Consider the following 27090-nt stretch of genomic DNA (forward strand, 5'->3'; position numbering starts at 1 on the left):
TTTATAGAGTAAAGTTGAAGGGCTCCGTGAAAACCTATATTACCTCTCCAAGGAGAATGTTTCAACTTTGCTAGAAGTCATTTTGGAACATACGGAGGACTTTACCGACTCAGCATACACAAGCCATGAGAACAGAGAACGCATTCTGGAATTATGTAACCAGGCCAAGACGGAACTAGAACAACTGGTTTCAGCATGGATGCAAGCTGTAAGAGCTTTTTAACAAAGTAAATCTCTTTATATTCTGCAGAATTCTCCAATCTGTTTTACTTTGCTATCCTTGGGGTCTTTTGCAAACCAAATCCCTTAAATATTGATTTTTACATAGAAGTGGGACTTATTGAAAATGTTGCACTTTTCTGTTAGCTGCCCACCACTCTTGTCCATTTGGAACATATAGTGCTGCTGAGCAGCACAACAAAACACTGTGTCAATTAACTCCATAATCATAAAGTGCATAACTCTATCCCTAACTCTTTCAAATGTTTCAGTGAGTGTGCCAAAAATACTTGGGGATCATCTCTATAATGTTACAGAAGAGTAAATTGGATCTCTGAAACAATGGTTGCACACTCTCTCCTGCTTTTAAAACCGTTTCAGTGAGCAGTTCTGGAAAAGACACATTGAACAAAGTGTGACACATCCTGGCATGGATCTGAGCAATGTCTTTAAATTGAGCTCCTCAGCAATACTGAAGAGCGGTACCGAGTACTAAGAAATTAGAGGGCCAACTGCCAACTGCTATGTACTAGGGTACAATTCCATTAACTGTTGGAGGATACATTAACTAAAGTGCTCTCTTAACTCTTAATATATGTCCTCTGGAGCAGTGTTCCCCAACCCAGTCTTCATGGACCACCAACAGGTATTGTCAGTATCTCCATTGGAATAAAACAGGGAAATACCTAAATCCTGGACTGTTAGTGGTCCATGAGGACTGGGTTGGGGAACACTGCTCTGGATCCCCAAGACTGTGCCACCTGTGCTCAAACAGGGACAACATGAAATTCTAATAATAGAGCGTTAAACACTGACTATACAAATTGCAGCTTTGGTGTTCAACATTAGTGGAACATTATTGTGCTGTGTCTTTACTTAATGTGCATCTTTATTTTCATCTGAATAGTAACCATCAATTTCTCATCCATACGAAAGTGTTTTTATAAGAATGGCAAGTTAATGTTGAGACTAGTTATGGGAAAAAATAAATTGGAACTCATGAACATGAGCGCAGTAATCTATGACCCCAATATCACAGTATGCATCCACAATAGCAAGTAGTATGCAAGCACATTTAGATGGCTTGATACTATACTATTCCATAATCCACCATATCTATCTTAAATATGAGCTTGGTGCAGATATTTTAATCCGTAGGAAATGAGATGTGCATTTATTAACCACGAAAGAATTGGTACACCGTACAGTGCCCCTGGCCTGCTCTCTAAACCATTCCACTAATTTAAAAGAATATAAAATGTAATGTTTTAAAGAAGTGCTCCTGTCACCAAAGCTCCTCATTCAAAAAACTGGCTTGAGAAATTTACATATTTTTCTCAATCCTTTTCAGGAATAGTTTAGCCTTTAAAGATAAGCCAGCGCCATGAGACCTCCTGGCACCATAACAATTAAATTTTGATGAAGTTGTTATGGTGTTAATTATCTGTCCTCACCTTGCATTATTTGCAAGAGGGGACCCTTTTAAAATATTTCAATGAAATAATAAACTTGTAAACAGTATATCAATAACAACTTAACGGGAAACCGTTACATTTCATAGTGAACCAGCGTCACGGTCACAGGCACCAAAGGCTCATTGATGCACATAGGGAGCGAAGGATAGCCCATTTGGAACAGTCTCACAGAAGATCTACTGTATCTCAAATTGCTGAAATACCGTATATACTAGAGTATAAGCCGACCCGAATATAAGCAGAGGCCCCTAATTTTACCCCCAAAAATGGGAAAACTTATTGACTCAAGTATAAGACTAGGGTGGGAAATGCAGCAGCTACTGGTAAATTTCTAAATAAAATTAGATCCTAAAAAAATTACATTAATTGAATATTTATTTACAGTGTGTGTATATAATGAATGCAGTGTGTGTGTGTGTGTGTGTGTGTGTATGAATGCAGTGTGTATGTGTATGAATGCAGTGTGTGTGTGTGTGTGTGTGTATGAATGCAGTGTGTATGTGTATGAATGCAATGTGTGTGTGTGTGTGTGTGTGTGATGCAGAGTGTGATGCAGAGCCTTGGTGGGGGGGGGGGGGGGCATTTTATTATTTTTCTTTAATTATTATAATTTAATTTTATTTTTTTGGTTATATTATTTTTTTTATTTTATTATTTGTTTTTATTATTAGTAATATTTTATTATTTAAATTTGTATTATTTTTTTCGTCCCTCCTCCCTGCTTGTTAGCTGGCCAGGGAGGAGGGCTCTCACACCCTGGTGATCCAGTGGTGTGCACTGTGTAGGACGGGGGCTGGCAGAGAGTTTACTTACCTCTCCTGCAGCTCCTGTCAGCTCCCTCTGCAAGTCCCAGTGTAAGTCTCGTGGCCGTACTATGACCCTGCAGCTCTCGCGAGACTTACACTGGGAGCTGACAGAGGAGCTGACCGGACCGACGCGGAGTAGGAGGGAGCTGACAGGAGCTGCAGGAGAGGTAAGTAAGAGCTTCCTGCCAGCCCTCCTCCTACATAGCCCCATTGTCTGTGTTATGGCAATGTAAATTGCCATAATACAGACACTGACTCGAGTATAAGTCGAGTTGGGGTTTTTCAGCACAAAAAATGTGCTGAAAAACTCGACTTATGCTCGAGTATATACGGTACTTGCTGGCTATGATAGAAAGGTGTCCGAACACATAGTGTGAAAGTGCCTTCAACGAGGATATGAGAAACAGAACTGGACCATGAAGGAGGGTTGCCTAGTCTGATGAATCATGTTTTCTTTTAGTTCAGGTGGATAACCTGGTGCATGTGTGTAATTTACCTAGGGAAGAGATGGTTGCAGAATTCTCTATGGGAAGATAGCAGGCCAGCGAAGGCAGTGCCTGGGCAATGTTCTGCTGGTAAACCTTGGGTTCTGGCATTTATTACTTTGACACGTATCACCTACGTAGAGATTGTTACAGACCACGTACACCCCTTCATGGCAATGGTGTTCTTTCAACAGGATAATGTACCCTGCCACTTTACAAAGATAGTGCTGAAACAACAAATCCAGTCCATGGAGGCCCCACCTTGCAACTTGCAGGAATTAAAGGATCTGCTGCTGATGCCTTGGTGCTAGATACCACAGGAAATGTTCAGAGGTCTTGTGGGGTCCATGCTGTGACACATCAGAGTTGTTTCGGCTACCCGAGGGGGACCTACATGAAAGTAGGCAGATGGTGTTAATGTTGTGACTGATTTAGTGTATATGATGTCCTGCTTATGATTTAATAAATCAGTAAATGTTTAGTGATTACTAAAACAGTGTGTGCAGTTCTGCTTGGTTTCCATATTTAGTGACTGGTTGTTGTAGTGGGCTAAGGAAATGATCAGCAAGAATGTGTGCTCTAACTGGTCTACGACTACACAGCCCCATTAGCAGCAAACTGCAACGCACTTTGTGTTCTAACACCTTTCTGTTATGACCCGCATTAAGTTCTTCAGCAATTTGAGAAAATGTTGGCTTTTCTGGGTGATCGGAACAGACAGGCTAGCCTTCGAACACCAAGTGTATCACTGAGCTTTGGTTTCACATACCCTGATGCCAGTAAACTGATTGTCCTTCCTTGCACCACTTTTGGTTGATACTAACCACTGCTAAACTGGAACACCCATAAGACTTGCTGTTTTGGAGATGCTCTGTTATAGACGGCATCATTATTTGGCCCTTGTTAAAGTCATTCAGATCTTATCGCTTGCTCATTTAATGCGGTGGCTGATCAGTGCGTGTAAGTGTGTATGTGTATATATATATATATGTATGTGTGTATCTCTCTCTCTCTCTCTCTCTCTATATATATATATATATATATATATATATATATATATATATATATATATATATATATATATATACACACACACACATTTACTGTGTGTTTTGACAGGCTGATTAATTGCTACCTTTTTTTTTTAAGATTTGAAACTAAAGTGCTTTTTTACAGATTTTTTTTTTTTTATTATAGTGTTTCTTGTAGCAGATTTGGGGAAGATTTATGGAGTTCCATTATTTATTTAGACGTTGTTGGGCAGTAAGATTTGTTCTCACAATTTTATTGTTTCTTCCAATACTAAGGTGTAGCAAGATTAACTTTAAGCTATATCGTGCAGTATAAAGAAAGAATTACTTCATTAAAGACGTGTTCTCTGCAAGGGATGTAATTGTCTGGGCCTTTCAAGCATTTGCAACTAACTGTGCTAGAATAATTTTAAAATACGTGTTCATGCAACTGATTTATCTCATCAGAACAAGCTTCGCAAGCTTTTCTTTCAGAATGCTAAAACATTTCTGAAGGTTTCTACTCTATCTGGAAGGAAATATATATTTAATCAAATAGTCAGTTGTACCCTTTCTGTCTGTCTTTTCATAACACTTTTTTTTTCTTCTTTAGTACCTCTTTTCTAATTTTCCTCTAAACCTATTATAGTATTTTTTATAGCAAACTAAATTATTTCAACTTTTTTTTTTTCACTTTGACTAAGGGCCAATTTTCAAACAACTCTTATCCAAATACATCACTTATGAAACATGGGACATCTTTATTTTGGGAATGTACCAAGGAAATTTTAAGTGCCCATGTGGCATACAAAAATGCCCATCTATTTTGCAGTGGCTCTGCAAATTGCTGCCCATCTTTCACATTTTAATGAAAGACAAATTTGGGGTACAGGAGACCAGAGAGACTGATGGATAGGTGGATGGGTGGATTTGGCTGGGTTTAGAAAAATCATTCAGTGCAATTCAGATCCAGAATTTTAGTGTTTTTTCAGTAAAGTTGCCTCACATTAATCTTAAAATGTGGCTACTCTTTATTCAATTGTCATTGAACATCATAATGCCCAGGACTGAATTTGCCGTAAGGTCACAGAGGATAAGGATGGCACTTGCCCTATCAGTTGTCATTTTGTTAAGCTTAATCTGATCGATTTGACCAGCACCATGTCATGCAGTGTTGCCCCTGTGCCACCCGCTATAATTATCCTTATGGCAAAGGCACACTGTCAAATGAGACCTCAGTACTGGCAGCCCATTCTGAGTGTTCACTGCTGTTTCCTCCCTGCATGGCAATCTGTGTGTGCAAGGAGGAGGGACAGAGCGGGGAAGGTGACATCACATTCCACCACTCTCACCTCGCTCGCAGAGCACTGTGAAGCATCACACAGGCAGAGTGGACTGACACATATGCTGAACAGGGGCTAGTGATGTATGACTGCGATTGTGAGTTTGTATGTGTGTATCTGTGTGCAGGGTTGTGTCACTTTAAATGTATGTGTGCATTTGTGTGGTTTTTTTTCTGCCATTGAGCCTCTCCCTCTTCACAGCCCCTCTCCCCACAACACACCCCTCCACACACACAACAGTTCCTGTTCCTTCCAAACATGCACATAGCCATGTATACATACACTGCAACTCCAATTTACCACAAACTACATCATCAGGTTCCCTTCCACACACACACTACAGCCTATGCCTCCTCTCATACACAACCACACAAGAAGCATTGCCCCCACACACAACCCTGTAAGCAACATCCCCAGAAACAAGAAACAAATAACATCACAAATGCAACACAACAACCACCTCCACACACGCATTCCCACTAACGTACAAAATCACAAACATACTTCCCCACAGATACACACCTACCTTCTACCAGCTCTGTCCATCTTCTCTATCAACCAACCATCCACCTAGTCACATGCATCATTTAATTTTACTCCAAACTAGGCCCATTCACACATCCAATCAAAGATACCGAACTAGACATTCAATAACATACACCCACTAAACTTTTGCATATATATGGGAGGTGCTACGATGAAGCTGGCCTTGGGGCAGCAAGGAGGGTAAATCTGGCCCTGCCAATGCACTCTGCCTCATGTTTATTAGATTTATGTTCGGATTGCATGAAAATGTGTATTGTTAGACTGATGCATGTAATTCTAATACATCCGGCATCTGCACTGACTCGATAAGTTGTAAACACTGACAATTTGTTAAATTGCATTCCTGGCTTCTAGTCTCCTCCTCTGTCATCCCTGGTATATCCTTAAAACGGTGATGCCTAGCATGAGTTGTGTGGCATTACAATACTTTATCATGTTAGCAAGCAAATAACATTTTCAAATATACATTTGTGTCTCCAAATTAAAGAACAAAATTGATTTTGTTTGGTGTTTTAAAAATGTCCAAATATGCAGTAGTTTTTGGGATATTTATTTCCAATCATCAAATGGCTCATACCCATTTTTGCACATTGTGAGCATCAAATTGTGCCCTTACATTGTCTTCAGTGAATACCTCAATTGTGTTTCTGGATCAGCTAAAACTATCTTGCCTGAATTGTTCTAATGGAGGCCCGTTTAGACATTAGTTGATTAAACCATTTCAATGAAATATGCTCAATATTAACATTAAAAAAACAAATGCAATTCTGCAAATAGCTACCAATAAGCCACGTGATTTTTATTGATAATTCATTTCCCTCTACCTACACCTATTTTAACTTCTCTTTAAACACTCCTCCTGCATATATATATAGGGGTTTATGCACTATGGGTGGATATGAGCAGAGCTGAGATAGCATGTGCTTCCCGCCCTATGGTAAGGTTTGCCAAACCTGTGGTATACACTCAATAAAAGTGTATATATATTGATTTCCCAATACTGGACCTTGGGGTTACTGATAAACCTGGACTTTTGTGAGGACTTAACCAATCTGTAACATGTCCTCTATTTTAATTTGTATTTTTATTATTTTATGACACACACCATTATGCTGCAAAACTGTTGTTTAAATTTAGCTAAAACCTACTATGTATAATGGGTGAATTACATTGCAAAATCCATATTGTCAACTTTTGCTTTCAAGCTGATATTGCTTGTTTTATTTTTCTCAAACACCACTTTCTTACTACTCTGTATGCAAATTAGTAAATATGAATTTAGCAGCATATCGTTTTTACCGCAGATAAGAATTTAACATCCCAATATTTGCATTTTTCACGTTCTTGCATGACTTTAAAAGAAAACACAGTTCTTAGATTTCCAATTACTGATTCAGCCCTCAAGGTGTAGGTATATTGTGTACTAAATGTACAGCTGATATTTAATTACAGAAGGCAAAATGTTCTTTGTATAATTATAACCTCCGGATGTGACTGCAACAAACAAGAGGTTTTACTCAAGGCCATGTTGGGTGGGGGAGGTGTAGTAATCCAATGGCATTGGGGATCTATGCAGCCATGACTTCCTAACTTTTCTTATTAGCTGCAGTAAATGACTTATGTTTAAATAAAATAGCCAGGAGTGAAGGCAGATTATATTTTCCTAATTTACCTTTCTACTTTATGCTTTTGCACAAAGCAAAAAAAATATTTGGACTACTGTTGCTTTCCCTCCATAACTGTACTATAAGTTCCAGAAACCCTCAGCATTTGGCATGGACCCTCGGTCAGGATGAGTAGTGGAAGTTAGTTTAAGAACAACTAGACACTCTGTTGTCAGGTGTGCTCTGGCACAATAGCCTATTTAGTAGCATAGCCATTGCAAACAAACAACAACAAAACAATGTCACCATAACGCTTAAGATGGCTCGGGCTAATCCAGGGTGCTGGTTGTGTTTGCTAAACAAAAAAATATATAATTTGGGGTGTATTGGCCCTGTGGTGAATTGCAAGTTGCAAGCCAGACTTCTATACACAGGACACAGCAGGAGCAGTTATCACGCAGAGTATATTGTCCTGTATGAAATAATGTGCTCACTCTGCACTTTGTATGAGTTGCATTTCTCCGGTATAACCCAACACAGAGAGCAACAGATGGCGCAGTACTGCAAAAATCAGGAAACCTTGAAAATGTTCATTAAATTAAAATATGCACACATGCCTATTCTGCTTCATCTAGTTAGACACAAGCTGTACTCGTTTTACTTAACAAAAGGCCAACTGAACACTTATCTATGCAATGTTTTTTTACATATGCAGGGTTCTTGTAAAATCTCAGCTCGTTCTAGAATTTGCAGACATCATTGTAGAAGCTGTAACTGAAACATTATTGGTTTACTTTAGGCCAATGTGTTGATTATTAGATGATGACCATATTAAAGGACCACTATAGGCACCCAGACCCAGCTCAATGAAGTGGTCTGGGTGCCAGGTCCCCCAGGTTTTAACCCTGCAGCTGTAAACATAGTTTCAGAGAAACTGCTATATTTACATTGCAGGGTTAATCCAGCCTTTAGTGGCTGTCTCACTGACAGCCACTAGAGGCGCTTCCCCAACGCTCAATGCGAAAATCACATTGAGCACGCAGAATGTCCATAGGAAAGCATTGAGTAATGCTTTCCTGTGGGCGGTTGGAATGCGTGCACGGCTCTGGCTGACGTTGGAGGGGGAGGAGAGTTCCCCAGCGCTGAGGGAGCCCAGGGTTAGATAAAAGTAAGTGGCTGAAGGGGTTTTAACCCCTTCAGCCCAGCGGAAGGGGGGCCCTGAGGGTGGGGGGTGGGGGGGAAAACTAAGGATTATATAGTGTCAGGAAAACAAGTTTGTTTTCCTGACACTATAGTGGTCCTTTAAAAAGCAAGTGTAATTATTTAGCCTGTGAGTTGAACTAAAGAACAGGAAATACTTTACAGCAATGTTTCCCAACCTTTTACAGAGCAGTACCCCTTTAGATCTAAAAAAATAAATAATGCTAAGTACCCCTGCCTTGAGAAAGTAATTTCTATTGATTTAAATTCCTAATGAAACCTGTAGACACTGACATTTAAATTAATCCCATATTGGAGAACAAGTCTGATTAAAGAATGTTTTTTAAATAAATATGACACAATGTGAATATTGTGTTTGTAAGGAGGAGCTTATGAACTATTTGTTATGTTAAAAAGGGCACAGCTGTGCACTCAACTTGGCTGTTTGATTGCTATGGAGATGGCAAATGCATATAAATTGCAATATATTAAAACAATTCTCCTTCAAGTTATATTGTCACAAGTAAAGATGAAGAAAAGAAGAAATATTGTTCATTATTGTCAAGATTTGCTTAACTTTCTGGAATTGTTAACTATGTTACCATTCAGGTTTCATTTTGTTGAAGCAGGTCACAGTGACTTCTCTGGAAGAGCACTAATGCGGTAAACATGTAACCTGCTAATGCACATCTAAGTTTAGTGCACATTGAATGTTCTGGAGAAGCATCGGTACAATATATTTATGCATGTTGGCCTGAAACAGGAAACTTTACTAATAAAGTCTTAATGAAGTGGTTTTGGTGCATAAATATGATGGGCACAGTGCAGTGATTTGCTACGCAAATGCTCAAGCCTCCTCATGTCACTAACTCACTGACAGACATACACTCACTCGCTGACACACACACACACACACACACACACACACTGACAAACATACACTCACTGACAGACACACAAACACACACTCAATGACACATTCACTCACTAACTGACATACATACACTCACTCACTGACACACACACACTCACTGACATGCATACACTCACTGACAGACACACACACTCACTGACATGCATACACTCACTGACACTTACTGACAAACATACACTCACTTACTGACAGACATACAAACACACACTCACTGACACACACACACTCACTGACAGACATACTGACAAACACACACACAGACACACTCAAACACTCACCTCCCTGGGGTCCAGTGTGTGGCAGCTCCTCACACCTCCAGCGCGCCGTTTAGTATGCCGGGGCCAATGTCATATTACGGCTCCCGGCATTACAGAGCAATAACAGCCTCCCTCGCTGCCTTCCTGCTCCGTCCCCCTCTCCTCCGGTTACCGGCATTTTTTGGCAAAGCAGGCACCTGCCATCAAGGTAAGCAGGTGTCTGCTCTGCCTTACCTAATACAGGTTCAGGGGCGCCCTGAGGGGGCCAGATGTCTACCTCCTGAAGGGCGCCTTCGGGCGTCTTGAAGATCGGCCCGGCGCTGGGGCATCCTGGTGGGCGCCCCCAGCAGGCCGGCGCTCTAGGCGAATCCTGGTGGCGCCGGCCCTGCATGTTTGTATTCCTAACACTATAGTGTTCCATTAATTAATCGTACCAACTATTCCTTGCAGAATATATTGGATTCCTAAAGGGAACTTGTTGCTGGAGTTCCCAGCAGCCTATTGATTCAAATGAAAGTATTCCTTGCAATAAATGGTGGCTAGAATGACATACAGTGGCAAATAGGGCATCTAAACACTGAAATATAATCTAATGGCATTCCCGCATTTGTGTCCAGGTTTTACCTCTGTATAGTGTCCTGATGCCTTCTCTCAATTATCCCTAACTCCCAGTTTAAATAATACACCCATAAGCGTTTTGCAAGTAAGTTACACCTTCCTTCTATGTGTCACTGGTTAAATATATTGTATTGAAGGAATATATTAAGGTTTATATTTTTTCTTTCTGCTGCCGCAGTATTTTTCTTTATCAATGCATCCTTAATTTCCTTTGAAATATGTTTTGCTTTTGACAGAGCAAAGTCTATTATCATGTTTGGACATCTTTTATATTCGAAAATCCACCCCATAATATACTGCCTGAGAGCAAACATTTCTATTTTATCTTTGACTGGGCTCACTTAAATGAGATTACCCCCTTATTAATGTCTACTGTGTGTGTTCCTATTACCATATCTTAAATTCAGCCTGCCAGCCTTTCAATATTTTATACATCAGGGGTTTATTTTTTCGAATATGGCAAAAGGCAAAAATGAACTAGTTGGAGAGAATTATTATTGTTAGATTTTTTTGTTTATTTTTTTTTTTTGTTTCTGCCAATACCTTATCCCCTTGAGGACAGAGGCAATGGTACAAGTTCTGACCAAAACAAAACCTAGTTTATATGTGCATCCACACATATAGTATTTTGTTCAGGAGAAATATGGCTTTCATTTCACATCACATTAGTATATATGAAACACATTTTAATATGAATAAAATATAAATAGTGTTATAAATGAAGACATTTCTGCATGGCCTTTTAACTGTGATTATCCCAATACTATTGGCTTTTAATGCAAAAAACATATATTTGTATGCTGTGATGTCCCACTAATACAGGTTTTTTGGCCTATTTCAGTTTTTACACATTGAAATTTGGCATATTAATTTCCTAACTATGTTGCCTTTGAGATCGTATGGCAGCTCAGAAATGAAAATTACCCCCACCATTGTATATCATTTGCAAAAGCAGACAACCCAGGGTATTCAAACTGGGGAATCCCAGTCACAAAACCCTCGTCAAAGTTAGTATTCATATTTGTACTTTTTCATTTTTCTCACAAAATCTGCACTTTCACTGATATCATTATCATGATATGTTTTACTGCTCTAAAACATTCATATTTGTTTTCAGCGATGCCTTATGCGTACATCAGTTACCCCCTTGTAAAGGTTTTGTGCGGTTTTTGAAGCCCCATTGCAAATTAAGTTTTCAGGCCATTTGTCAGACAAATCCATCAAATTGTAATTAATAAAATCATATAATTATGTAAAAATAACACATACATATACATGTACAATATATATTCTACATGTGCGGTAGTGGCTATAGCGCCTGGAGTGTTCTTTTAATAAGCATGGAAGTTGTTGTAGTGCCTGGAGTGTTCCTTTGAATGTTATGTTTTATGTTGGCATTTATTGAATCAGTGTTGCAACATATTGACAAATGCCTTCACCTAGAACATCGATCATTTTAATAGAAAGTGATCTCTGGAATACTGAATATTGTTACGAAGTTTGACATAACTCTATTATTTGCTTCCCATATTGTAAATCTTTTTATTTATTTTTTCCATTTTCTTAAATTTTATGCAATCTTATATGGACACTATAGTCACCAAAACAACTTTAGCTAAATGAAGCAGTTTGGGTGTATAAATTATACCTCTGTAGTTTTACAGCTCAATTCACTGCCATTTAGGAGTTAAATCACTTTTGTTTCTGTTTATGCAACTATAGCCACACCTCCCCTGGCTATGCTTGACACAACCTGAAAGAAAACAAAATAGTTTCATTTTCAATCCGATGTAACTAACTTTAAAAGTTTTTATCTCCAGATTTGAACTTTATTTACATACAAGAGGCTCCTGCTGGGTATAACAGGCAATTAACAGAGCAGGAGATGAGGAATTCTAAGTTAAACATAATTTAAAATAAAGGAAGTGTAAACATTAGTTGACTCTTTACAGGAAGTGTTTAGGTAGGCTGTGCAAGTTACGTGCAGGGAGGGGTGTCTAGGGTTTGTATAAACAAAGTGAATTAACTTCTAAATGGCCCTGAATTGAGCAGTCAGACTCCGGGCATGATCTATACAGAAAAACAGCACCAGTAAGCTAAAGTAGTTCTGATGACTATAGTGTCCCTTTAACTATCTAAACTAAAAGCCTTCACTTACAGCAGATCTCATTTGTACATTAGTCCATGCAGATAAATCTTGCTTAGAGACTGTGTTTCTCTTGTTAAGCCTATTGCTGATAGAACATTCTACGTTTATGTGGGTTACATCTCCATGGTATGGTAATGCTACCTCTAACTGAACTATATTAAACTCTCTTGGCAGTCCCTGATTTCCTGCTAAGTAATGCAATCATGTGCTGAGACTGTAAGATTGCTTGAGAAGCACCATCACCAGTTCTTGTTTCTGTATGCCTGCACTCGTTTGTCATCCTTTACAACAATCTTTTGTCTACGCATTGGGAAATGTTGTCAATATGCAGGGGATGTTAAATAAGGAATGTTTAGGCTTGGGTTTAGCCTAAAGAAGTAAAATAAACGTATTCCTTCCCCTCCCCCCCTTAATAATATTTGAATGGTTATAATATTTTATGTTAATATACATATCCGAGATGGATATATACATTTTTTATTATTATGGTTGATTTTATACCTTTGACCTGCATTTCTTTTTTTCTTCCAGCAAAACCACAAAACAAAGGATGTTATGGAGGATTTGGAATTGGCTATATTGAAAACATGTCAGTGCATTACGGAACTGAAACGAGAAGTAAGTATTAAAGATTATAATGAAACTTCTTCTTTTCATACTATTAAATTCTCACAGCAAACATATATGTGATAATCATCTTGGATTTTTGCATGATAAACTATACATAGTTTTACATCTCCCTTATCAATAATCTGGGAATTAGTGAATACCTCGAACTGTTATTGATCTCTTCCAATATGTCTTGAAGAATGAACATTCATTTCTCACTCCCACCAATAAAGTATCTAACTAAGAGGACCGTTTCAGTTGGCCAGGGAAGGGGAATTCAGCTACTTCTGCCCGTCAACGGTTAATGTGTCAGCATTGCAGTGGTAACCTGCGGCAATGTTATGATACAGTAGGTAAATCTTTGATCACCCACCAGCCTTGGAGCCCCGTCTCTGGGCAGTGCATGATCTCCCTTGTCCGCTTCAGCGGCCACATTTGGGGGTGCCTGGGCTGGAAACTGTGTCTATAGCTTACTGCACACTGCTTTAACCCCTTAAGGACCAAACTTCTGGAATAAAAGGGAATCATGACGTGTCAGACACGTCATGTGTCCTTAAGGGGTTAACACACTTTTTTTTAGTTCAATTTTTCCATATGACTTTATTTTAATAAAGGGTGATTAGGTTCATGGGCGTCCGCAAGGATTGTTACATCCATTCTTGGCCCCTTGTTGACAGTGTCATGAAGGGGAGGGGCATAGTCATTATCACACAAAGCCAGGGTAAATGGCGTTTTCACAACTATGGTGTCAGGAATACATGTTTGTATTCCTGACACGAGTGTTCCTTTAATCAAATTAAAGGAACATTCTGGTAACAACTTCATCTAAATGAAAATGCTATGATGCCAGGAGGCCCCTGGGCGCTCTTTTTCCTTTAAGGGGTTAAACCGCTCTCATATGGTTTAACCCTAAAGGCTTCTTCAGCTCCAGATCTGTAGGTCGCTCAGTGGTATTCGGCTTCTGAAGAGAAGAAGCAGATTGACATCAGGCATGGGTGCCACTGATTGGCTAGAGTGGTCAGCTGACTGGCTAGAGTGGTCAGCTCTAAGCCAATCGATAGTACCCGGTTTATAAAAATATTTTACTTTTTATGAATGGGAAGCTACTGATTGGCTTAGAGTGCCAGCCTACCGCTCTAGCCAATCAGCAACACCCCTACCCAGTGGCACTCTATGCTTCCTGACACTCAGTAAATAAATGTGAATTTCTGAGTGTTTTCGGGTGTCAGTTGTGATTAGTTAATCTCCCTCTGAGGGGGTGATTTGTGTGCTGTATGGTTGGTGGGTTAGGTTGTTCTTTGAGGGATGTGTTATGAGATGGCCCTTGTCGTGCGGTAGGTTTGTATGTTGCGCCATCGTGTGAGATTTGTCCCCCCCTTGTTATTTAGGGTAGGTTCGGGAATTCGTAGAACCAAGGGTCCCAAATTTTATTGAAGTGTTTAGTCGTGAATTAGGGCGGACATTTCGTCCATTTTAATTGTGTCTTTGATTTTCCGCTTGATTGTGTATATTGCTGGCGTGTCCGGGCTTCTCCATTTTTCTGCAATTGCTCTTCTTGTGGCCAGAGCAATTTTGGCAATAAGTTTGTTTTGGGCCCTTGGAGTGCCTGCCAGGGGTTTGGACAAGAGCCATATCCATGGGTCAAGTGGTAGGTTTGTATGTAAGACCTGTGATACCATAGATGCTATTTGACGCCATAGCTGCGCTGTGTAGGGACACTCCCACCACATGTGGAGGTACGTTCCCTTCTGTCCGCAGCCCTTCCAGCATGAGTCGTTGTCTGACTTGCCCATCTGTTTGAGTTTTAGAGGGGTGAGGTACCATCTCATGAGCGTCTTGTAAGCTTGCTCTTTATGGTTAACGCAAATTGAGATGGTGGCTGTGGCTTCCCATATATCGGCCCAGTCTGATGGGTCCTCCGCAGGACCTATGTCCCTCTCCCAAGCCGACACGTATGTGAGTGCTCCATCTTTAACGAGTTGTATTATGTGTGAGTATATCTCTGAAATTTGGCCTTTGCGTGCTGGTGTTTGTAGACATTGTTTTTCAAAAAGCGTCTTCGCTCTGGTCTCCCCCTGTGCTATTGTCAGTGTTTCCAGAAAGCTTTTTATTTGTAAGTGGCGGAACATGTCAAAGGTGCGAAAAGGGGTGGTTTGTGGAAGTTCTGTGAATGGGATTGGTTGGCCATCTTTGTAGAAGTGGTATAGCCTAGTGAGGTCATTATCCTCAAAGCGGGTGAAATCTTTGGGTGTCATGCCCGGGGGAAATTGTGTGTTCCGGAGTATGGGGGTTAGTGGTGATGGTTGAGTTGTAAGCCCACTTTTGTGCATTATTTTATCCCATACCTTGATGGTGTTTAGGATTGCGGGGGATATTTGGGGTAGGGGGGGGTCTCGCTAGTCCAGGCAGCCATATGTCCATGGAGGGGAAGTCCCTGCCAAAAATGTCATGCTCTAGGTCGACCCATCTCTTCGCCCCTGGCGTAACGTGCCAGTTCTGTGCTTGCGTTAGTTGTGCAGCCTGATAATAGTGTGGTAGGCCTAGACCACCTTGTTTGTTTGGTACGTATAGGGTTTGTCTTTTTATTCTAGCACGTCTGTTGGCCCATATAAATTTATCAATCTTGGTTTGCAGCTGTTTGAAATCTGTGCTGCGTATTGGGATCGGGAGGGTTTGGAACAGGTATAAAAGTCGCGGTAAGGCGTTCATTTTGACAGATGCCAGCCGTCCTAGCCATGATATCGGCATGTTTTGCCATCTGTCTATGTCGCGGGTGATATTTTGGATCGTAGGTGTGCAGTTCAGGTCGTAGCAGAGGGAAAGGTCTGCCGGGATGGATATGCCCAGATATTTTATATGGGTGAGTGTGAGGTCGAATGGGTATATGTCGTTTATGGCTGTCTTGGTGGCGGGGTCTATATGTATTGGGCTTGTATCCCGAGACCCTGGCATATGCTTCTAGAGCGTTGAGGAGTGGTGGTAGGGATTTTGCTGGTTCTGTAATTGTGAGGAGCAGGTCATTGCCGCAGTTTTGTATTCTTCCTCGCGTATTTTCATTCCTTTTATGTCCCTATTAAGTCTGAGAGTTTGTAGGAGTGGACAATGCGAAGAGCACTGGGGATAGTGGGCATCCCTGGCGTGTACCGTTATAGATTGTGAAGGTCGGGGGGGTGTGAGTGGGAGGAGGACGTGTGCTTGTGGTGTGGCATAAAGTACCTGTATGGCGTTTATGAATCTTCGTGGGAGTCTGAATTTTTCTAGGCTGGCGAATAGGAAGGGCCATAACAGTCTGTCAAATGCCTTTTCGGCGTCCAGTGATAGGAAGAGGGCTGGGATGTGTCTCGTGTGAGCTGTCCAAATGTGTTGGTATGAAGCCTACTTGATCTGGGTGTATTAGTGTGGTTAGGTTGGGGCTTAGGCGGTCCGCGAGGATTTTGGTGAATAATTTAATGTCCACATTTAGGAGTGAGATTGGTCGGTAGTGTCCAGGTTCGAGGTTTGTTTTGTTAGGCTTGGGGAGGAGGCATACATTCGCTTGTAGCATTTCTCTTGGTAGTTGGTCTCCCTGTAGTATGGCGTTGTATAGTGTGCAAAGGTGTGGGATTAAGATGGGGCAAATGTCTTGTAGTATAGCCCAGTGAACCCGTCTGGGCCCGGGCTTTTGTTGGGTTTTAGAGCTTTTATCTTTCCTGCGAGTTCTTCTGGTGTTATGGGGCTGGCTAAAACCTGTGCCGCTTCTGTAGTTAGAGAGGGTAGTGGACTTGGGTTAGGTATTGGTCTATTAGTGTTTTGGCCGACATTGGGTGTTGTGTTTCTGGGGTATGGTCGTATAGGGTTCTGAAGTAATCTTGAAAGACTTCAGCGATTCTCTTTGGGTCCTCTGTGGTTTCCCCTCTTGGGGTGATTATTTTATGTATCTGTTTTCATTTCGTTGTTTGAGTCTGCGAGCGAGTAACGTGTCAGCTTTGTTAGACTTGTCGTAGTATAGCTGTTTTGTCCAAAGTAATGCTTTGGTCGAGTCTTTTATCACGGTTTGACATTTTTTGATTTGCTCCTTGAGCTCTTGTGTTGGGTCTGTTTTATGTTTGGCCTCCAGGGTTCTCAGGGTCTGTAATGTTTGTTCCAGGAGAGCCACCTGCTTTTTTTTGTGTATCGTTGCTTGGTTTATTAAGGCTCCCCTGATTACTGCCTTGTGTGCTGCCCACAGGTTCCCTTCTGAGGATGCCGTGTCTTTGTTGATTTGGAAATATTCTATTATGGTTTTGTCAATAGATTGTCTAATTAGTGGGTTGTGTAGGAGGAGTGGGTTTAGGCGCCATGTCCAGGGTCTCTCCGTTCCTGGCAGGTTAAGCGTTAGTGTTATTTCGGCATGGTCGGACCATGTGATGGGGCCTATGGATGTGTTTTTGGTCGTGGGCGCCAGTGTTGGTGATATGAGAAAGAGGTCTATACGGGAGTGTGATTGGTGTGGGTGTGAAAAGAAGGTGTAGTCTAGGGCTGTGGGGTGCTGGGCTCTCCATGCGTCTATTAGGCGTGTGCGTGAGATGAATGCTGAGAGTAGTTTATCTGCTTTTGCTGTCGGTTGTCCACTTCGGCTGTGTGATTGCGATCGGTGTCTGTCTACCGTGGGTGATGGAGTGGCATTGAAGTCGCCGCCGATTATGGAGTGGTGGGAGGGAAAGAGAGCTAAGTGTGCGTGTACTGTCTGCCAGAATGTGCTAGTTGGGGTGTTTGGCGCGTATAGAGTGGTGAAGGCATAGTAGTGTGTGCCTATCTTGCCTGCGACTGTGAGGTATCGGCCTTGTGGGTTAGTGTGTGGTGTGTGGGGGAGTTGTAGGGAGGGGGGGATTGGGGTGGGGTTTGGGTGAGAAGTGCTGTTGTGAGAAGGTATGTGTGTGGTGTGGGAGGGGTTCTACCAGTGGGACTGGTGGGTGGGTGGGGGTGTGCCCCTGGCAGAGTCTTTCAGTGCCCCTGGCAGGGCCGGATTTAGATGAAAAGAGGCCCTAGGCTATTTCACTTATGAGGCCCTTTCACCTCCCATTTTTAAGTTTGTAAATTACATGAGACAATAAAATACATAATTACTGTGATATATATCAATATGTTAAATGAAACATGTTGTGATTGGTACTAACCTTTATAAAAAATGTGGCACGGATAATAAATTTAAAAAAAAAGTCGAGATGAGGAGAGGGGGGTGATTGTGTGAGAGGGAAGGGGGTGATGAGGAGAGGGGGGGGGGTGACTAAAAAGATTACCTTAAATCCCTGGTGGTCCAGTGGGGGCTGCCTGGTGGTCCGGTGGGGTCCCTGGTGGTCCGGTGGTCCTCATTTCTGGTCTGCAGCTATGCAGAGCTGCAGACCATGGATCTCACGAGACCCAATCAGAGCGTTGCCGTGATAACCCGCGCATTGCGGAGCTGCAGACCGCCGGTCTCGGCGAACGCGGCAGGAGGGGCATTGCAGTCTGCCCCGGGCATCCCCCTAGTAAGTGGCACCCGGGGCAGACCGCCCACCCCCCCCCCCTTTAGTACGCCACTGGTCATATCATATGCGTAGAATTTCTCCTTATTTTCGGTTCAGTGTTTTAGTGTTCACTGTTTTTAGAATAGTGTAATTTTAATTTTGCTAACAATTTGTATGTAGGCCCCTCTTGATCTTGAGGCCCTAGGCTGAAGCCTAGTTAGCCTATAGGAAAATACGGCCCTGGCCCCTGGCATAGTCTTTCAGTGCCCCTGGCAGAGTCTTTCAGTGCCCCTACCTAACAGAGCTTTCTATTGCCCCTACCTAACAAAGCTTTCTATTGCCCCTACCTAACAGAGCGTTCAATTGGCCCTACCTAACAGAGCGTTCAATTGGCCCGTACCTAACAGAGCTTTCTATTGGCCCGTACCTAACAGAGCTTTATATTGGCCCGTACCCAACAGCTTTTTTTTTTCTTTTTTTTTGATAGTGCAAAGCATAACAATTAGCTAAATAGTGACATTCCACAAGAGTGTAAGTATAAGAATAGCATAAGTGAATATTGAGTAGGAAATGTCAGCATACAGCACTTTTTATAGGATTTGAAAAATAGGTTTAGGGAAGAGTAGAATACATGTCAGCAGAAGATTGTAGGTGAAAAACTTCAAAACGTATGTAGTGACATGAGAATGAGCTATTAATACCACTGGGTTAGTGAGCAAGTAAATAAGAAAAAGATAGATTAGGGAGGTTAGTAGTACAGTGCAGAAAGTCTGTCCCCACAGACGGAGGGCTATGGACGCCAGGAGTTGAGAGTTCATGGAGGCATGAGGAGGCCCCCCCTGCAGCTAGATGTGTAGGTGAGAGCCTGCCGGTTGGACCTTCGTGGCGCATGCCACTGTCCCTGCCGAGGGAGAATCCATTTACTACGCAGGTGACACAGGGTTCATTGGTGTGTTCTCGGGGTCCGTGCCAGGTCGTGACCCTGAGCCGCCATGGTCAGTGCGCTGTGAGTGTGTGTCCTCGAGCTCTTCTCTCCTCCCTGCGGCGTTTATGTTGCAGTCTTCTGCGCCTCCTTCTCAGAGTCATCCAGCGTTGGCCGCCGGGGTGATGGCTGGTTACTGGGCGTCGGGACGTTGGTCGGCCCCCAGGTACACTGCTGTGACTGATGGGAGTAGCGGTGGGTATCCGATCCCTCAGCTTTGCCCAGAATCGAGCACATAGCTTGTCAAAGGCTTGAAGTAGCGGGTCAGCTTGGGTGGGCCATCCCATGTAGAGACCTGTCTCTGCAGGGCTGGTCGTGGCGGCCATCTTGGTTCTGTAGACCTCAACTCTCTACGGCACTGTGCAACACTGTTTGCAGTTGTTAGTCACACGAGGGTACCAGTGGGGACCGGGATAACCCCCACCGGTCCAGAGGGGGGGAACCAGGGCTCTTAATCCGATGCTTGCTAGTCACGTGCAGAGGAGCGGCTGCCTCCTCCACCTGGAGTGTGCCAGAAGGCCGCAGCTGGAGCCTTACATGAGTTATGCACGTCCCAATCAAGTACTTTCATGCTCAACTTGTGCCCAGGTGCCTCATGAAGAGGGTAAGCAGATTTGTGCCAACGGTCTGCTATTAGAAGTCAAATTTTCGGCTAAGTTTTTAAGAATTTCCCTTAGGAGATTCAGCAATGTGCGGCCATCTTGGGCTGCGATCAGGCCCCGCCCCCCCTAACAGAGCTTTCTATTGGCCCGTACCTAACAGAGCGTTCTATTGCTCTACCTAACAGAGCTTTAACTATCAGCTCCACTCTCCATCACTCCTCTACCACGAGTGATAGAAAATGGCTGACGGCTGGGCGGGCTGGCTGACGGCTGGGCGGGCTGGCTGACGGCTGGGCAGGCTCTCTCACGGCCAAGCTAAGTGGCTGGCTGATGGCAAGGCGGGCGCTAGGGCGGACTCGGACGGCAAGGCGTCCTGACGGCAGGGCGGGCTTAAGAGCACGCTCCCGCGATCTCTGCGGTTTCTGAACTTCCAGGAACAGCAGGCAGCGGCGGCCATCTTGGATGTGACAAAATGCGGCGCAACCCCAATTTTGTTCTCGCGGAACACCGATTGGAAACTCTGGGTTAGAGAGTGAATGTATTGCACAGGCTGACCACTTCCGGTAAAAGGAGCATTGTCTTCAGTGAGGAGTAATGAGTGCAAATCATACATGTTATGGATTCCTGACTTGAAACTGCATACCTGGAATAATGGAATGTTGTGAATGTCATTGCCATAATTATAATTACAGCACCTCAATTCGGAGGTCAGTTGGCTAAGATGCATATTTTTTTATTTTATTTTCATGTTACCCTTTATATTTATAGTCACCAGTACAACTATAACTTAATGTAGTTGTTCTGGTGAGTATAGTCAGTGCCTGCAGGCTTTTTGCTGTATACACTGTCTTTTCAGAGAAAATGTAGTGTTTACATTACAGCCTAGTGATAATTTCACTGGCCACTCATCTCAGCTGCTAGAGGTGCTTCCTGAGGCAGAGTATATGCTGGTTGGCGTTTGGCTTTTTTTTTAGGTGGGGGGGACATGCACCATACAGAAAAGAGACAGCCTGGTCTAGACTCATGCTGTTGCTCTTTTATACAGAAAAATATACTGTGAATAGTGTTTGCCAGTAAATAGTAATACATGTAATTAAATAAACCCAGTGCCATTCATATGCACTATTTATATCACATGTTAATATTCTATTGTACACTTGAAAAACTGATATATTTGAATCTTCCTACACGTTCCAACTTCTTATTAACTGCTTTCACTAAATTAAAAAGTATCATAAACCCGTTAGACCTACTCTGGAGTTATCAAAAATAAATAAATTAGCATTGCTTTTTGCATGCACGTGCCACAGACATATATTAAACTATAGGCAATCTTAAAGAAGATATTTCTTTTTAAGCACTCTCCTTGGGGGGTGGGGGGATATTAAATTACTTTTAGTCTCAATAACTATGCTACTGTTTGAAAACAATTTTCTGCATCCAGAGCCCCCACTGCTTTAAACCATCTTACTGTTTTTAATAAACTCAGTAAGTAGGAGATTAGTGCCTTTACATTTACCATTGACCGACTTTTCATATTGCCTTAATGTTGGATAGACGGCAAATCTTCATACTAACATTTTTGTTCCTTTACCAGCAAAATATGTTAATCTTAATATGATATGAAACAATAGGAATCATTTGTTCCAGGTTAATTATTGTATTGCCAGTACATAATTGCAGGAATAAAAAACAACTAAAATGTTGTTGTAGTGATTTTTTTTCTTTCTTTTTTCAGCTTTGCACAGAGTTTATATATTTGTCTTGAATGTGTTGTGTATGCCTGAACGTTTTTGTTTATTTTAGAGTTATTTATATGGTCAAGTAAGCCGATATTGAGAACAGGGTAGAGTGACACTTACAAGGTCAGATGGAGAGTGGTCACAGTGCCAGAATTAGAGCACAGACTTCCGGTCTCCTAATGCCTAACTATCTGATCTGCCACAATATATTATTAATATTTAGCCTCGAGGGATTTGTTGCCGTTATGGACTCCTGTGGCATGCATGAATATTTGTAAGCCTTTTGATTTTGATTTTTAAAATATGTAGATTATTAAAATCTGCTTTAACGCTTTGAACACCAGAGAAGTGATGAGTTTTTTCTGTATTCTATCTGCCAGTCTAATTCTATTAAAACCCACAAGTTGCATTTGATCTTAACCATAGAGGAAGCATACTAGTGACTTGGGAATTAATGAAATAATATTTATTCTCTAACCCCTCTACTTCTGTGACCCTTTTTATGGGCAATAACATATGTTCCTATATTTCATCTGTCCACCAGCCTAGAACGCCTCCATATTCCTTTATATTCTACACATACATGCGTTTTTTTCCCTTACCTTTTGTATAACCCTGCAGAACATGGTGCTTGGCAAATACAATTTTAAGTCCTACTGCACCCTGCTATCATATGACCACTATTATGTTAATATTCTTATTATGTTATTATTTATATAGCGCCAACAAATTCCGCAGCACTTTACAGTGGGTGGACGAACAAACATGTAGTTGTAACCAGACAAGTTGGACACACAGGAACAGAGGGGTTAAGGGCCCTGCTCAATGAGCTTACATGCTAGAGGGAGTGGGGTAAAGTGACACAAAAAGGTAAGGATAGTATTAGACTAATGACATTTGCAAGAGAGGAATCAGTTGAGAGCTATAAACAGTTTAATTGATACGCTTTTATGAAGAAGTGGGTTTTTAATGATTTTTTTTAATGGAGTGGAGACTGGGTGAGCATCTAACGGAGGAGGGAAGTAAGTTCCACAGGAACAGTCCAGCCCTCAAGAAGTCTTGAAGGCGAGCATCAAAGGTGGGAGTACGGACAGAAGATAGATGTAAGTCTTCAGCAGAGCGTAAGGGCCTAGATGGGACATACTTGTGTATTAGGAAGGATTGATAGGTGGGAACAGCACATTGTAGAGATTTGAAACAAGAACCAGAATTCTAAATTGAGCCCCATATCTTACAGGAAGCCAATGTAGGGACTGACAGAAGGGTGAGGCGTGGGAGGTGTGGAAGGAAGATGAGCCTTGCTGCCGCATTCATTATGGACTGTAACGGTGCAGGTTGGGAGCATGTAAGACCACTGAGAAGCGGATTACAGTAGTCAAGACGAGAAAGGACAGTGGAATGGACCAGCACCTTAGTCGCATCTGGCATTAAGTAGGGTCGGATGTGTGCAATGTTTTTGAGATGGAAGCGGCAGGATTTGACGATAGACTGAACATGAGGCGTGAAGGAGAGGACGGAGTCAAAGAGAACACCTAGGCAGCGAGCCTGCGTGGTGGAGCTGATGGTAGCACCGTTGACTTGGAGACAGACAGACACAGGAGTAGCAACACTTGAGGGAGGAATGTGGCCCCGGCCCATGCGGTGTAACTGCCGGGGCCACATTGAAGGGGCTCATTGGGGGGCCAATGCTGTTAGGGCCACCCAATGCTATGTTATTCTAGGTGGCCCGGTCAGCACTTTAACAGCGCGACTGGGCCCCCTCTGATGATGTCAAAGGCTGGGAGAAAGTGACTGCCCCAGTCACTTCCTCCCATCAACCACTGGGAGCCATGCGGGAGGAAGGAGAGGGAGTCAGAGTGGGAACTCTGACTCCCGTCAACCTGAGCCACAGGACCCCAAGGAAAGGTATTTGAGTGTAAGTGTGTGTATGTCTGTATGTGTGTGGATGTCTGTGTTTATGTCTCCTTGTGTCTGTATGTGAGTGTGTGTATGTCTGTATGTGAGTGTCTGACTCCACGCTTCCTAAATTTGAAAATTCAGGAGCTGGATGCCACCGGGGGGAGTGGACATTGCCGATAGAGACAACTTTGGGGATAAACTGTTCGAGAGTGCCTCCGGGGGCCTCCTGGCACCATGAAAACTTCATATGGATTAAAAGTTTTAGTGGCCCATAATGGATGTATCGTATAGGACTTGACATTTGCTATATATTTTCTTTTGCCAGATCTAAATGCAAAACAAATGGCACTTATTTGGGATATGAAGCAAAGATTAATATAGGCCATTGCACCAGTAAAATGAATCTCTAGCTAGACAGACGTTGGATGTAGAGTGTACACATACAGCTGCACATCACTGCCTTTTGATTGCTTTCGTGTTTCCCTGGTTGATGGATGCAGATTAAATTGCTAATTCTCTCCTTACAGAGGTTGTTAAGAAAGCATTACATGAATATCAAAGCTAGGAAAAAATAAATATATATTTTTTATTGTAAGGCATATATTATATTTGTCGGTTTGTCAAGACCAAAGTTGATGCACTTACTGAATCCGTAAAAATATTAATTTATATGCTGTGTACAAGTGGTAAATATCTACTTAGTGTTCAGTTTCTGGCAGTTTAGTAAGTGGTGTGAATTATTTACATTTACTTATGTACATGTTTTCCTTTTCTAAGTTAAACCTGTACAAATGCAAGTCATAAAATACAGAAAAGAAGAAAACTGTAAATATATCGTAGCTCAGTGGCTTTTAAGCAGTGTGCCATGAATGCATTGCCTTCAAGCTTTAGTAGGTTGAATGCAGTCCTTAAAATGTGTTTTTGTAAGCATCAGCATTACAATCGGGAACCCCATCTGGCAAGTGATTAAAACTAATAAGTTATATAGATCCAATGTGATCTTTGGTATACTCAAGGGAGTGAAAGGAGTTCAGATAAGACATAGGGATGAACGTCATGTACATATAACAGATAAGTTCAGAGAAAGAGATAGAACAGACTGATTTAGGAGAGACAGCTCAGGTGGGGGCTATCTGCTCAGTTTGTCTACAATTATGTATATCTCGGAAAGATTCAGGTAAATGGGACCTTTTATAAGCTGCTGATGATGGTAAAACGAAAACCATAGGTGCACCAATTATTAAAGTGCTCCTTGGCTTGAGAGAAAAAAAGCTCTGGGATATTTTAGTGTAGATTACAGACAAGGAGTAAGAGTAGTAAGCATTATAATCAAATGTAAAAGGGCTTTGTGGCCTAATATGAGTACAAGCTTACAATCGAGAGAACCACGCAAACTCACTCTGTAATATTGACATCTTGGTGACTGCCATTGCAACTGTTTTTGCATGTGTTCAGTTGAGTTTGTAGTGAAAGATGTTCCAGTAACACAACCTTTTGGGGATATTTAATAAAACAGGACTTGAGATTGCATTTAAACTATTCTTTGAACTCTATACAGATCATTTCAGATCTGCCATAATGTTTTAGGATCCCTGAAGTTGTCAGAGATCTCTTGGGACGAGCCTCGTGTTTGTATTGTTTTATGAGCATTGTGTTGCAGAACTTTGCGTTTACAACTTTTTGTAGTTCTTAATTCCTTTACTGTCTTTCAGCTTCACAATGCCGCTACAGTACTGGCAGCAGACTTGCTAAAATTTCATGCCGACCACATGGTCCTGAAAGCACTGAAGATTGCGGGGGTGGAAGGAAACCTGGAAGCGGTAGCTGAATATACCTGCAAGCTATCAGAACAGAAGGAACAGCTTGTTGAAGTGAGTGTGTGTGTCTGTGTGTGTTTTGTAATTGCTTTGTGTTGTATCCAAAAAGTTAATTTTTTTATGGTTGATGAAATTCAGTAAACAATACTGTATAGTACAAATAAAACAATAGATCATTTCTTTAATTAACAATAAGTCAGTGTCCCAAGTCAGAAGGACCTTTCCCAAAACATTCTTACAGGCATGCACACTTGTTCATACATGTACATAGTTGAGATAAACTTTTTGAACCCTTGACAATTAGTTTTATTTCTGCATCACTAATACATTGGAATAAAATGTGTCTTGATCATTATCCCAAAGTCTGTTTTAGAAATTACCTCTATAATAAAGCTGATTTTTATATATACCCCAACATAGAGTGTAACTGATGTGGGCGTAGACAACTTTTTTTGCTTTTGTGTGTTTGCTCAATTCTTCTGGTCAATTTTTAGAAATGTGATAAGATCACATTTCATGGTAGATGAATGCTGTACTTCAGATAATTATGACATTTTTGCAAGCTTTCTCTACACTGTATAAATATATATATATATATGTACTCTCCATTAATCATTTGTGAATAAAATAAATAAATACCTCCATCACGTCATCTCACCTCATACAGTAGATGTATATACTGACTGGACTCAAACACACACAATCAATTTAATTTACTTATTCAAACACACAGAGTACAGGCAGCAACATTTTCATTGCAATATTAAATGATCAATAAGGAAGGATTGTACTTCACTGACCTGTATTGATAATGTTTAGTAGTCACTGCTGGTACAACTAATACACACAGTGGATCTAAGACATGCTGTGTATGGTGTATAGTTCCTGCTTCCTGGGTTTTAATAACTTAATATTGGGTTCCATATATGTCTGTGATAAAATTGAGTGTCTGCCTCAGACTGGGAAAGGATACTTTGTTATATGGGAATATTCAATACTCCCTGGTATTTGAAGAGCATGGCCCACACAGTTCTTTAAAGGGTAACAGATACTTCTCAGGATTTGTCACATTGTTAACATTGTAAACATTGTTAACATAATATATATTTGTGAGGTGCATAAAATAAATTTAAATGTATAAATCCACCCCTTTGTATCTTGTAACGGAAAGCCTCAATCTTAGCTCATTGTTAAAGGGTTACTCCAACCCTGATAGAAAATAAAATGGTATGTCCTAGGGTGCATAACTAAAAGCCCCCCCCCCCCCCCTGTAAAACCTGTTGGGGAAAAAAACCCAAAGTTTTAAACAGACCTTAAAAGGACACTAT

At 41.5% G+C, this 27090-nt stretch overlaps 1 protein-coding gene across 1 annotated transcript in view; it reads left to right on the top strand.

Moving 5' to 3' along the window:
• Window positions 1-27090, top strand: part of CTNNAL1 (catenin alpha like 1) — a 268432-nt gene that overhangs the window by 175478 nt on the left and 65864 nt on the right. Inside the window, exons 7-9 of the mRNA XM_063451862.1 lie at window positions 8-208; window positions 13178-13264; window positions 25658-25816. Of these exons, the coding sequence (XP_063307932.1) occupies window positions 8-208; window positions 13178-13264; window positions 25658-25816 (447 nt within the window). The remainder of the gene's footprint in view (window positions 1-7; window positions 209-13177; window positions 13265-25657; window positions 25817-27090) is intronic.

Source organism: Pelobates fuscus, chromosome 4 (assembly GCF_036172605.1).
Source record: "Pelobates fuscus isolate aPelFus1 chromosome 4, aPelFus1.pri, whole genome shotgun sequence".
In the NCBI taxonomy this organism is placed as follows: domain Eukaryota; kingdom Metazoa; phylum Chordata; class Amphibia; order Anura; family Pelobatidae; genus Pelobates; species Pelobates fuscus.